The sequence below is a fragment of the Sciurus vulgaris genome (genome assembly GCF_902686455.1).
Source record: "Sciurus vulgaris genome assembly, chromosome: 10".
NCBI lineage: Eukaryota > Metazoa > Chordata > Mammalia > Rodentia > Sciuridae > Sciurus > Sciurus vulgaris.
The window spans coordinates 93,518,196-93,530,199 of NC_136470.1; the positions used below are offsets into that span (position 1 = coordinate 93,518,196).

The 12,004-nt window shown below is 42.2% G+C and overlaps 1 protein-coding gene across 1 annotated transcript in view; it reads right to left on the reverse strand.

Annotated features, from left to right (window-relative positions):
- Positions 1 to 12,004, reverse strand: part of USP13 (ubiquitin specific peptidase 13) — a 103,020-nt gene that overhangs the window by 14,680 nt on the left and 76,336 nt on the right. Inside the window, exons 14-19 of the mRNA XM_079156350.1 lie at positions 10,745 to 10,833; positions 8,131 to 8,253; positions 6,477 to 6,503; positions 5,830 to 5,973; positions 4,279 to 4,445; positions 2,625 to 2,778 (exon numbers count right to left, since the gene is read on the reverse strand). Of these exons, the coding sequence (XP_079012476.1) occupies positions 2,625 to 2,778; positions 4,279 to 4,445; positions 5,830 to 5,973; positions 6,477 to 6,503; positions 8,131 to 8,253; positions 10,745 to 10,833 (704 nt within the window). The remainder of the gene's footprint in view (positions 1 to 2,624; positions 2,779 to 4,278; positions 4,446 to 5,829; positions 5,974 to 6,476; positions 6,504 to 8,130; positions 8,254 to 10,744; positions 10,834 to 12,004) is intronic.

A 12,004-nucleotide genomic window follows, 5' to 3' on the forward strand; every position in this document is an offset into this window, starting at 1 on the left:
TCTTTTAGCGAGAGAGGGTACCACGTATTGAACTCAGGGGCACTTGACCACTGAGCCACATCCCCAGCCCTATTTTGTATTTTATTTAGAGTCAGAGTCTTGCTGAGTTGCTTAGTGCTTTGCTTTTGCCAAGGCTGGCTTTGAACTCACTATCCTCCTGCCTCAGCCTCCCAAGCTACTGGGATTGCAGGCATGCGCCACGGATCTGGCTTAAATATATAGTTTCCTCTCCTTTGAGTCATTCGACTTAACACAATGGTTCACTGCCAGGTCCTCCACACAGCACCGAGCAGAGCAGCCAAACACCGTCTGAGACCTCTACTTCCTGGTATTCGTGTAATGCTTTGTTCAATCCGTTATTTACTGGCCCCTTATCATGGGCTAGGCCCAGTGCTGGGAGGCTACTTTAAAAACATTTATTCTTCTGCAATCAGACTCCAGATGCGTCTGCAAGTTAGGGTAGTCTCCGCCCTCTTATTTTTTCATAATTAAATCTTTTATGTATTTCTGCCTTTATATCCTGCCTATTTCTCACGGTTCATCTCACAGTGCACCTTCCCTCCCCCAGGCACACCCACTAGTCTGACCCATGGTGCCTTCACCAGCGCTTGAAAGCATCCCTATAGCACCCTATTCAAGGAGGCCTCTTCAAACCCAGCAGCACCAGGATGACCTCAGACGACCCTGAGGTTCAGTAAGTCCTGAGGAGGTGATGTGGCTGTCCTTTATCACGACGGGCCACATGAGAAAGCAGGCAGCGCCCCAGTCTCCATCCGAAGAAAGGAAACGCCAGTGATCAAGCTCCGCTGGCAGCCAGCGCCTCAGCAGCTTCACATCAGCCCCACCTCGTGGTTTATGCCTTCTATGGGACGGACTCGTCACCTCCACAGGAAAAAGTCTACAGTAGTGAGTCGAAGAAGCAGTGAACCGATGCACAGGGAACATGGAATGAACCCCGCTGGTGAATTTTATTGAGCAGCTTGTCCATGAAGTTTCTAATGTTTCAGGCAATTCCTGATTTCTGAAAAATGACGCCAGACCCTTCAGGTGAATATGAGAGTTGGGAGAACTACATCTCATCCTTTTCTTACCCAGCTGGGATTACAACTGAATCAATTTTTGTTTTGCATTTTAAAAGAATAAGGTTTCCCTCCCACCTCTCTCTCCAGCTCTAAATCAACACACACAGGTTAAGTCTGGGGAGAGCCGTAGTGAGTAGATCTACAACTCTATGATCACAGAAACGAAGGCTGGACATGTAACTTTAGTTAAATCTGGTTTTTCTTTACTCAGTGTTTTCTATCAGTTAGACACCATCAGTTTCATAAAATGGCCTCTGTCCTCCAGTCAAACGGGAGGCACAGAGAGCTACAAAAATAATCTTGCAGCAAGATTAATGTGATACTCTTAACAAGAGAAGAATGAGAACATTACAGTGACTACAGGCACTGGCTCCAGATGCAGATTGCCTGGGTTGGAATTCTGGTTCTACCCATCACTGTCTATGCAGACTCAACAAGCTACTTAGCCTTCTCTACCTCAGTTTCTCCACCTCTAAAATGGGGATAGTAATGGTATCTATCTCATAGGGCTACTGGGAGAATTAAATGTGGCATAAATGGAAGCATTATTAATATTGGTATAACTATTATGAAACTGTGAGGTACACAGGGCATAATAAGGATCTGAGAAAGCAGAACAGAGAGCTGAAATCTGCAGCCATGTTCTAAAGAATAATAAGGATTTTACTGTGTAGCAGGTGGAGAGAAGGGCATCTGACAAAGAGGGATTCACCTAGCAAGGCCTAGAGGGAGGCAAAAGTAAAGTGGGTGACCACTGAGAATACTAGTGGTGCAGACACCAGTCCCAGGCGTCCAAGCTATAGGTAGAGGAGGCACAGAGCAAGGGAGGCTGGGATCTGAGGAGGGCGTGGGGAAGCCAGACTACAGAGCTAAACACCACCCTGTGGACAATGACAGCCCAAGAGGCAGGATGTCATGACGGTTAAGAATGTGGATTCTGGGTCTGACTCCTGCCTCTGCCTCCTAAGAGCAGTGTGACCTTGAGCAAAATACCTAATCTCTTCAAGCCTCCACTTTCTCACCTGTAAAATGGGTTGTGGTGATGATTAAATGAGCGTTCAAATGCATAGTGTGTAGAACAGAGCTAGACACACAGAGACACAGGTCAGCATTTGCTTACAAAAGGCCTATGTCAACTGAGACAGCCCTGCAGAAAATGTTGGCAGTGATACAGTCAACGACTTAAGACTGCTTTTCTACTGATCAAGACACACCACCATGAAAATAAATGCTCTTTTTGACAAAAGTTCCCATGGTTCATGAAAAAATTTACCTCTAAGCAATAGATAAAGTCAAAACTGGCATGAAACATATACACACACACACACATACACACACACTCTACAGGGTGACATGACCCTGAGCTAACCTAGTCTCTATCAGACCTAGGTCCTATGCAAAGTGACAGAATGCACCATTTATGAGCTGGGATCCATGCTAACTTCTAAACAATGCCAAAGGTTGGGATATATATTGGCAAGAAGTAGAGGAGCCGAATGTACAGTCATGGCTGCTGAGACAATGTCTAGGGCAAGAACTTACTTCCAGATCCATCCTTGACTCTAGGTCCTTCAGGCTTGGCCTCAGAAATAATGTTTGCGTTGGCGTTATTCTCCATCTCGATCACGAAGTCACTGTCCTCTTCAAACTCAGGGTGGCTAAAGATCCAGTCCAGTGCTCTTTCCAGGTTATTATTCTAATAAAACAAAACATTTTTATGATGCATGCAGTCCCTGGGTCTCATTAAATCCTGACCATTTGAACCAGATGTCTAGCAGATAGGGCAGGAGGCCTGAATTCATTAGTCCTAAGTGCCTCTGAGCAAGAAGCTTGTTGACTCAGCATTTGACATGCTGGCATTCTGCAAGTCTCCCTACCAAGACTTGTGACTGGATTTACTGGGAAACAGTTCTAAGCACCCCTATCACATGCCAAAGCCCCTGTCAGTCTTGGGTCAGCATTTCTGCAGGAAGATGCCAATAATTATGAGTGCAGGATGCCGGAAGGGATGGCGGTCAAGTGCAACCCTTCCTACAGCCACAGAGTGCACACACTACCTGCCCTACCAACTGCATTTTCTGCAGATAATCCTACAAGCCAGTGGGGCACCCACATCTGTACTACGTTATGTCTCCTCTCCCCAAATGTTGGAAGAATGGTTGAATTGTAGTAGAGTAGTAGAGATAAAAAATGTTTTGGTTAACGAGTAATTATTTTAAACTGAACTCCCTGCAGATCAAATCAATTCACCACGAAAATGTTTCCATCTTCCCCTGTCTGTGATACCACTGGCAGGATAAAGAACTTTTATAGACATAGAAACTCCAATGAAGCCCTCTGTAAAATAACATAAGTGGGCACAGGAAAGTGCTCCAGTTGAGACATTCCAGTTGAGGTATTTTGAGCATTTTACAGGGAAACATCATTCCAGCCACAGTCCTATGAGTCAGTCAAGAACTGCTGTGACTTCCACAACAGACCCTACCAGGTACCCAGTCAGGATAGGCAAGGAGAAACAGGTGGCAGACATCCATTCAAAAAGGGACCAAGATGTGGCAAGGAAGGGTGGGTTTAAAGGGGGGGAAAAAGCACTTTCTCTGAATATTAAATAGATATCTATATTGCAAAAGGAAGATTCCCATCCATGCTCCAGTTTCACAGTCCCTTCTCTCCTGATAATATCAGGACATTCATAACGACTAGAAGAACCTTCTCCTTAAAGAGAAAAACAGCTGCAGAGAATTCTAAGGAGCCATTCCATCTTCTATAGAGACTTTCAAAAGACATTTCTCCAAGGTCCTGATATCAGCAAAGCACTGTTTTCACCTACAGAACTTTCTTACTCAACTTGGAATCTCATGCATCCCTCTTGGCTCTAGGCCACAGCAAGCTCCAAGTCAATCTGTGATCCCTACTAACAAACCACCAAGATAATATGGAATGTCTTGTATTATGAGCTGGTCATCTTGCCTCAGGTTTATCATCTCTTTATTCGTAAATCCATTGCATGATTCCCTCAATCATGTAGATGGACTTTCCATGTACTATATGCTAACCAATCTTTATGGGCCAAGGTGAGAAACAGATAAACATGATTTAAAAGGACTGAAGAACATTGGAAAGTCTCATTTGCTCTGACGGAATACAAACCACCTCCAACAGGAGGGGGGTGTCCACACACAGCCCTCATGCTCACTGTTGCTCGTAGAGCCTGCACAGCCTGATTTCGCTGGAATCCCATGGAGGTGATGATAGCTACGATTTCCTCTGGAGGCTGGTTGTCCAATCCAGTAGCACCAAATACAGAGGTTCCAGCAGATGCTGCTCCTCCATAACCAGGGATGGTCAGTGGTTCAGCAAAATCTGAGGAAAATGAGAAAATGATCACACTCAAGCCTCTTTCATTTTTTATTTATTTATTTATTTATTTATTTATTTATTTATTTATTTTATTTATGTCTTGAAATAGGCAACATTTTAGAGCTAAGAAGGAAAACTACCTACAACATTAGAACAATCAAGGCAGTCTGGGATGGGCATAAAGCAACATACAGATCAACTGAGTAGAATTGAGAGTTTAGAAATAATCCCATATATCTAAGGTAAATTGATTTTCAACAAGACTATTCAATGGAAAAGTCCAGTCTCTTCAACAAAAGATGGTGGAACAACTGGCTAACCACAAACAAAGTGATGATGTCAGACCCCTACCTCACGCCATAAACAAAATTAGCTCAAAATGAATCACTGACCCAAATGTTGGGCCTAAGACTACAGAACTTTTAGAAGAAAAGGGAATGTAAAATAGTTCAGTCACTGTGTAAAACTGTTTTGCAGTTCCTCAAAAAGTTAAACATGAAGTAACCACAGGACAGCAATTCCTCCCAGGAGAATTAAAATATCTATTCTCTCACACATACACACACACACACACACACACACACACACACAGAGAGAGAAAAACACTTGTACACAATGTTTACAGCAGCATTCTTAATAAAAGACAAAAAAAATGGAAGGAACCCAATTGTCCATCAACTGATGAAAGGATCAATAAAAGGAGGTATGTCTGTACAACAGAATATTATTTGGCCATAAAAAGGAATGAAGATCTGATTTATGCTGCCAACACATGAACCTTGAAAACATGATGCTATCATATGATATGATTCCACTTAGATGAAATGTCCAAAATAGGCAAATTCATAGATTCAAAAAGTAGATTCAGGATTGCCAGAGTTGGGAGACAGCTGAGGAAGGACTGCTAACGTGTACAGGATTTCTTCTGGGTAAACGAAAATGTTCTAAACTTAGGTAGTAAGAATGGTTGCATAACTGAATTTATTAAAAAAAAAACAAAAAACAGAGGAATGCAGACTTTAAATAGGTAGATATAGGAATTATATCTTAATAGAGTAGATAAAAGTAACTAAAGGGCCTCTGTTTCTTTATGCAGATGTTTCTATTTCAAGTCTCATTGTCTCTTCATTAGAAGTACACCCTACATCTTTCGAACGATCATTTTGCTACTGCAAATTAAAATAAATAAAGGGACAAATTATGCTTCAATAAAGCTGTTATTTAAAAGAAGGGGAAGAAAGACAAAGACTGTGACTTTGTCCACTATTATGGCAGATTATGAGGTGAAATGTTATTTTTCTGGGGTAGGGGACAGAGAAGGACCAAGGCTTAGCATCACCAAGGATCACATCAGACTCCAAAGCCATTCCACAGCCTCACCACCTACCTGGCTCTTCCATGTGAACAATGATCCAGTTGAAGGCCACCTCGGCTCCCATGTTTCCAGTGAAGTACACAGCCTTCCGACACGCTTCCAGAGGAAAGCCCATCTCAGCCAGCTGCATCACTGATGACTCATCGATGTCGGAGGCTACAGAGCACAGGGGGATGTTCTCATATGAAAAGGTCATTTCTTCTCGCCTTAGTCGCTCTTCAACCCTTATCCACAGGCTACCCAATTAAAGCACTGTTCTGTTGGGTGTTAAATAATGCCTTGTTTTGTCTTAAGCCACCTAAATCCTAAGCTAGTTGAGGGAGGAAATGGCATCATTACCCTCCATTCACACCTGGGGAAACTGAGGCTCAGAAATGGTAAGTAAATCATTCACACAGGCAAAAATGGCAAAGCCAAGGTTCCAACTCAGGGCTGAGTGGCTCCCACTCCTGAGCCTCAGGGGCTACCTAATCATCACAACACTGGTTTACATTTACTCCTTCCTCCACTCGCAAACAAAGAATGGTTCCCACCCAGGAAAGGCTGCACACGCGCGTGCGCACACACACACATACACACACACACACACACACAGAGGAAATGACACTGCTGAACTGTCACCAAAAAATAACTACTGAAACATTGTAAAAGGTACATACGGTCTATCAGTTGGTTCATCAGCCGATCTGGAAATTAAGGTAGAAAGGGTAGAAAATGAGACCAAATCCTGTCCAAGAGTTTTAGAAAAAGAAAAACCATCAATCCAGGGCATTCCCCAAATCCCTCACCCTGGGGACCCCACACAGACCACTGCAGTCCGCATAACATAAAGTGATTATAGTAATGAGGGAAAATAACAGGTTTTAGGCATTTAGAACTGATAAAACATAAAGTTCTGATTAGTATCTTCATGAACTCTATTTTTCTCTCTGTATTCTAAGAAGAATTCTGTAAAACTACAAACCAAGGACTCCGTTATAAACATTGAAAAGCAGGGGAGCCGTGCTCATTAACCAGCCTGTGCTTCTCTGATGCTCCTACATCTCCCTTCCTACCCTTGTGAGGAATACCTGTCCACATGACCCAGATTGCCTCCTGTGCAGTTCCCTTCTCAGCTGTCTCTACAATTCAGCATGTGACTTTGGATTAGGGAACAATTTAACAGAGTCCTATCTTGAATCCTATCTCACTCCTTCTGGATTCCTCTCTTCTGCAGGACTGAACATCTTGATAGCAATAACCTTCACTGCTCACCTGATGGGAAACCTTTGGCAGAAGGGCCCACAGGGCTCTATCATTATTAGCTAATTTACCTAATGAACTCATTAGGAAGACAAATGGTAAACAGATGAGCAAACAAAGCCAGAATGAAACTGATGCAATCAGAATAACAGCTAATAATTAATCCAAGAATTTTCTGACACTGTTTTTGAATCCATGAAGGTAAAGCAACTATTTTTGCCTTGTACTTTTCCTTTAAAGTTATGTATTCTAGCTGGGTGCGGTGGCACATGCCTGTAATCCCAGTGGCTCAGGAGGCTGAAGCAGGAGAATCCCAAGTTCAAAGTCAGCCTCAGCAACTTAGCAAGGCCCTAAGCAACTGAGTGAGACTCTGTCTCAAAATTTTTAAATAAAAAAGGGGTGGGATGTGGCTCAGTGGTTAAGTGCCCCTTGGTTCAAGCCCTGGTACCAAAAAAAAAAAAGTATTCTGAGGGTTGCGGGTAGCTCACTGGCCTGCCTAACATGTGTCATGCCCTGGGTTCCACCACCCCCAGCACTGCGAAAAAATAATTATAATAATAAAGTTATGTAACCTGAGCAATGATGGATTTGGTGGTCAGAGTAAGCAAGAAATTCAAACCACTCCCTTGCTAAGAAGCAGTGACAAAGTTGAAGAGCTGAAATAGGATCCAGACTTTTCAAACCAACACACCCTGTTGAATGGCCCCTTTGGGTTTTCTAAAAGCATTGGCAAGACTAACATAGCTCCCCTGGACTATGAACCACAGAAGACACCTGTTTTCCACAGGCAGGAAACAACTCCTTTTCCCATTTCAAAGAAGGAGAGGGAGGATGGAAGGAAGGAAGCCAAACCAGAAGCAATACAACCTAAAAACTCTCCCCCTTAACTACTCTCAATGGGTTTGTGCTCTTGTGATGAGTATTTCGAGTTTAAAGTTGAAGCCACCCCTCAATTCTGTGTTATCTGTGGTGGGCCACATCACAAGGGACGCCCGAAGGAGTGGGGGAAGAAAGTGATGGTCCATGGAGGAGGGTGGCGGGTGTAGCACAGGCTCCTGGAGACCGGAGTACCTTTTGAGTCATCGGGGATGACTATGGGAGGGCTGATGTCCGGAAGTTCCTCCTCTCCTGGCTGTAACCCCCTGGCTCGGAGATGGCTGATGTCAAGTAAGTCTGGCATGTCAATAGAAACGTCTGCAAAAATGAGAGAGGTTATATTCACAGGAGTGTCCAAATATCCATAATCACCTAATTATAAAACCAGGACTACAGAATCTACCTGCACATGTCTAGGCAGAGCTGAGGGAGCTGTCAGCACAGAGTTCACCACACCAGCAGACTCATCAAGACTAATGAGAGGTTAACTGAGAAGGGTGGCAGAATTTCACACTGAGCAAGAACAAATCTGTTGAGCCAGAGGTCATAAACTGGCAGCTCACAGATCAGTCCTCGCCCGAACACATTTTATTTATTTTTTTAAATGATGGCAACATATTCCAATTTTTAAATCTTAAAAGTGCATTTAAATTTTCAGGTTTCCAGCTTATTTTGAAAAACGTGAAGCTGTAGCATATTCTCATACAGTAACAACTATCTGGAGCTGACCTTCAGCTTCTACTCAGACACTGATACTCTGACACAGACCCCACTTTTCCCTATTGCCCCTACAACCCAGAGCATTATATTTATGCTATTCTGATTCTTATGGTAAAGAGATGATCTTCTGATATATGTCTTTATCCGAAGCAGGAATACCAAGGAAGGCCAAGGTCATGGCTATGTATTTCTTATCCCAGCCTACTTCTTTCATTTAGTTTGCTAGGCATTTGAGTTTATAATTCTAGCTGACACCTTTACTCAGATCATGATAGATACTGTAATCATTCTAAGGTAATAAATAACGAAGTTTTAAAGAAATTAATTGAATCTCAAGTGTATGAGTCCTGGTGACATGTTTTTCTTTAAAAACTTCTTGGTTCAGTTATTATTGTGTTGACTTACTCACATACAAAATTTATCATACCATGTCAAGATTCAGCATTGCACATATTCAAATAAAATAACAATGAAAAACAAATTCAAATGCTGGGGCAGGATGTCTTATGGGCAAGCAAACAGAACCTGAAAATTTTGTCCCCCAAACCATTTATGATACTGGGAATACAAATCCCACTATAAAACAACTCAAAGAACAAAGTGAAGTTTTTTTTTAAATTTCTTTTTTAATTTCAGGAGGCAGTAAAACTGAGCAAAATTGATACAATTTTTCCTCATGAGGAAAATTCAGGTTTAGCAGAACACAATGGTGGCTGCCTAGCAACTCGGGAAGCTAAGGCAGGAAGATCAAAAGTTCGAGGTCAGTCTCAGCAACTTAGCAAGGCCCAAAGCAACTCAAGGAGACCATGGCTGAAAATAAAAAAATAAAAAGATAAAAAGGGCTGGGGATACGGGTCAGTGGAACCTCTGGGTTCAATCCCCAGTACCAAAAATAAAATCAGGTTTAGCTTTAGGACCCGCTGAAATTCATTAAATCAAAAAAGTCTGATTCAAATTTTTGTTCCTTCTAGAAATTCCAAGGATAAGGAAAAATAAAACTTTCCAAAGCAGGTCAAAGCCTTTAGAACAAGTCAGTCTCTTAGGTGCTCAAAGGCTCTCTCAGGGTCCAGCGGAGAAGCTGGGTGATCACATCTGCCCTCAGCCCCACTCCACTCAGAAAACTATCCCAGCAACCAAAGCAAGGGCCCCTGCTCTTCGCCAGCACTCTCCAGCACAACTTCCCTTGGCAAACAATGGCTGTGCATCTGAGAGTACCTGGGAATCTCTCCAGTGGATCTGACATTCTTTGACCTATGCCCTCAGGTGAGTGCTTGGTTAGCCATAAGACTTGCACTGTTTTGTTTTCTTTTGTTTCCATAAGTGTTCAAAAACATAGAAATTATATGACTGGTAGTCATAGGTATCTGCTTGAGAAACTACAGAGTTTTGGTAAAACTAAACATTATTTCCACAGCGCTGAGGACAGCCTAACAGCCTTCATATTCAATCCTGATGGTAGAGAAAAAAGTTTAATGCATTGTCTAGAAAATTAAACTCTACCAATGGTCAAGAGCCTTTAAAATTAGCAAGAAGAAAGCCCAGTGAGGCCTCCCATTTTTGACTGTGTAATGCAACCATTTCTACTAGATTATTAAGGAGTTTCATATGATTTAAGGGAATATCATTAGCTACATCCGATTGCCTCAGAAGCAGAGGAGGGATGCTGGGAGGAAGGCATATCTCCAACTAATTGCTACTCAAAGTGTAGCCTTTGGGTCAGCAGCACTTGGGGGCTTGTTAGAATGACAATCTCAGGCCTCCCCAGACCTGCAAAAGCAGCATCCACATTTTCCTAACATCCAGGTAATTTGGCACAGGAACATTTGGGAAGTACTATAAGACATGAAGGTCCTGCTTTCACTCTCAGAATCAGGTTATTTCTGAACCCATGACTAGAGGGGTGTGGATTGGCATGTGGTCATTTTTATTGTTAGCGCCCATCATATATTCCAATGGGAAAGGTGGGAATAATGGAAAAAAGAATGCAATGGAACCGTTTGTGGAGTCAATTACATGGGCTCTGTCACAGGCCGTGTGTTTTAAATGGCAAAGTAGAGGTTTTAAGCAAAAGCATGCAAAAGATACATACCAAATTTTTTGGGAACCCAGTCGAGACCAAAAGTGAACTTCTTTATCTGCACTACCAAGTATTCAGGGAACGAGGCAAAGCGGGACGTTCTGGGAAACACAAGGGGATTACATCAATCAAATGAGGTTTAAAAAAAAAAAAAAAAAACGGTGAATACAGTTCATGAAGCAAAATAAACTTCCTCTGAGGCACACCTGGCAATGCCTGTGTTCAGCCTGAGCACACAAACATGCAAACACAGTCATAAAAGGGTACACACACTCACTCCTGCTCACTCATCCTGGCCTCTCCCCAGGAAGAAAATGTTTAATGTGGAAGAATGTTGTCCCCTGAGAGTGATTTGTGCCCATCTCGAAAGAACTACTTTCACTCCGTTGCAACGTATTTGCAACCATTTGTTTTTCTAAATTCCTTGCTGGAATCTCGCAACTGTTTGTAGGTGTTCACAGGCATTCATGCTAGCACTGGGTGTCTATAAAGCTCCCCAAATGATCCTGAAACACCCATCTCTCCTTTCCCACCAAGAATCACTCCTTACCACACAAACTGGCATATGAACAGCTTAGTGGAACTTTGGTTGACTACTGGAAATGCCAGGGCCTCATTAAAAAGTATCACACCTAAATCCATGTTCACATTGATCCTAATAGCTATGTTATAGGGCAATTATCTAAACTATCTAAATCTGAGACTTAAAATTTAAAATTAATACATGTGTGCAATATCCCTTTAGACTTTCAGAAAGGTCAAATTACCTGGGCTTTGGTTTGACAATTTTATGCAGATTATTCAATTTGTACACCAAATTTATGGTTAATGTCAAGACTAATTCACTCCACATTTATTATCTTATTTTTAACAACCACCTCCATCTTATAGTCAAGGTGGTAGATATGTGTAAAAAAAAAAAAAAAAAAAAGAGTCGTAGACAAGTATTACAAGTAGTTTTTAAAATAAAAGGTTCTAGAACTCTCTCACCAAGACCCCACTTTTCAAATCTGAGCCCTGAGCCTTCTATTTGGAATGCACCGACCCATAATTCACAAAGCAAATGCAATGCTTCCCCCTAGTGTAGAAGAGAAGCAATAGCACAGGGTAGAGCGCTACAAAAAGAGTGGAAAGATGTGGATTTTGATTTTGGCTATGTGCCTCAATGTACTCCAAATCTCATCAAATCATTGACCCTCCTGAGGATCTGTTTATACATCTTAAAATATGGATTTACTAATAAAACCTACCTGCTATGGCTGTGTAATATTC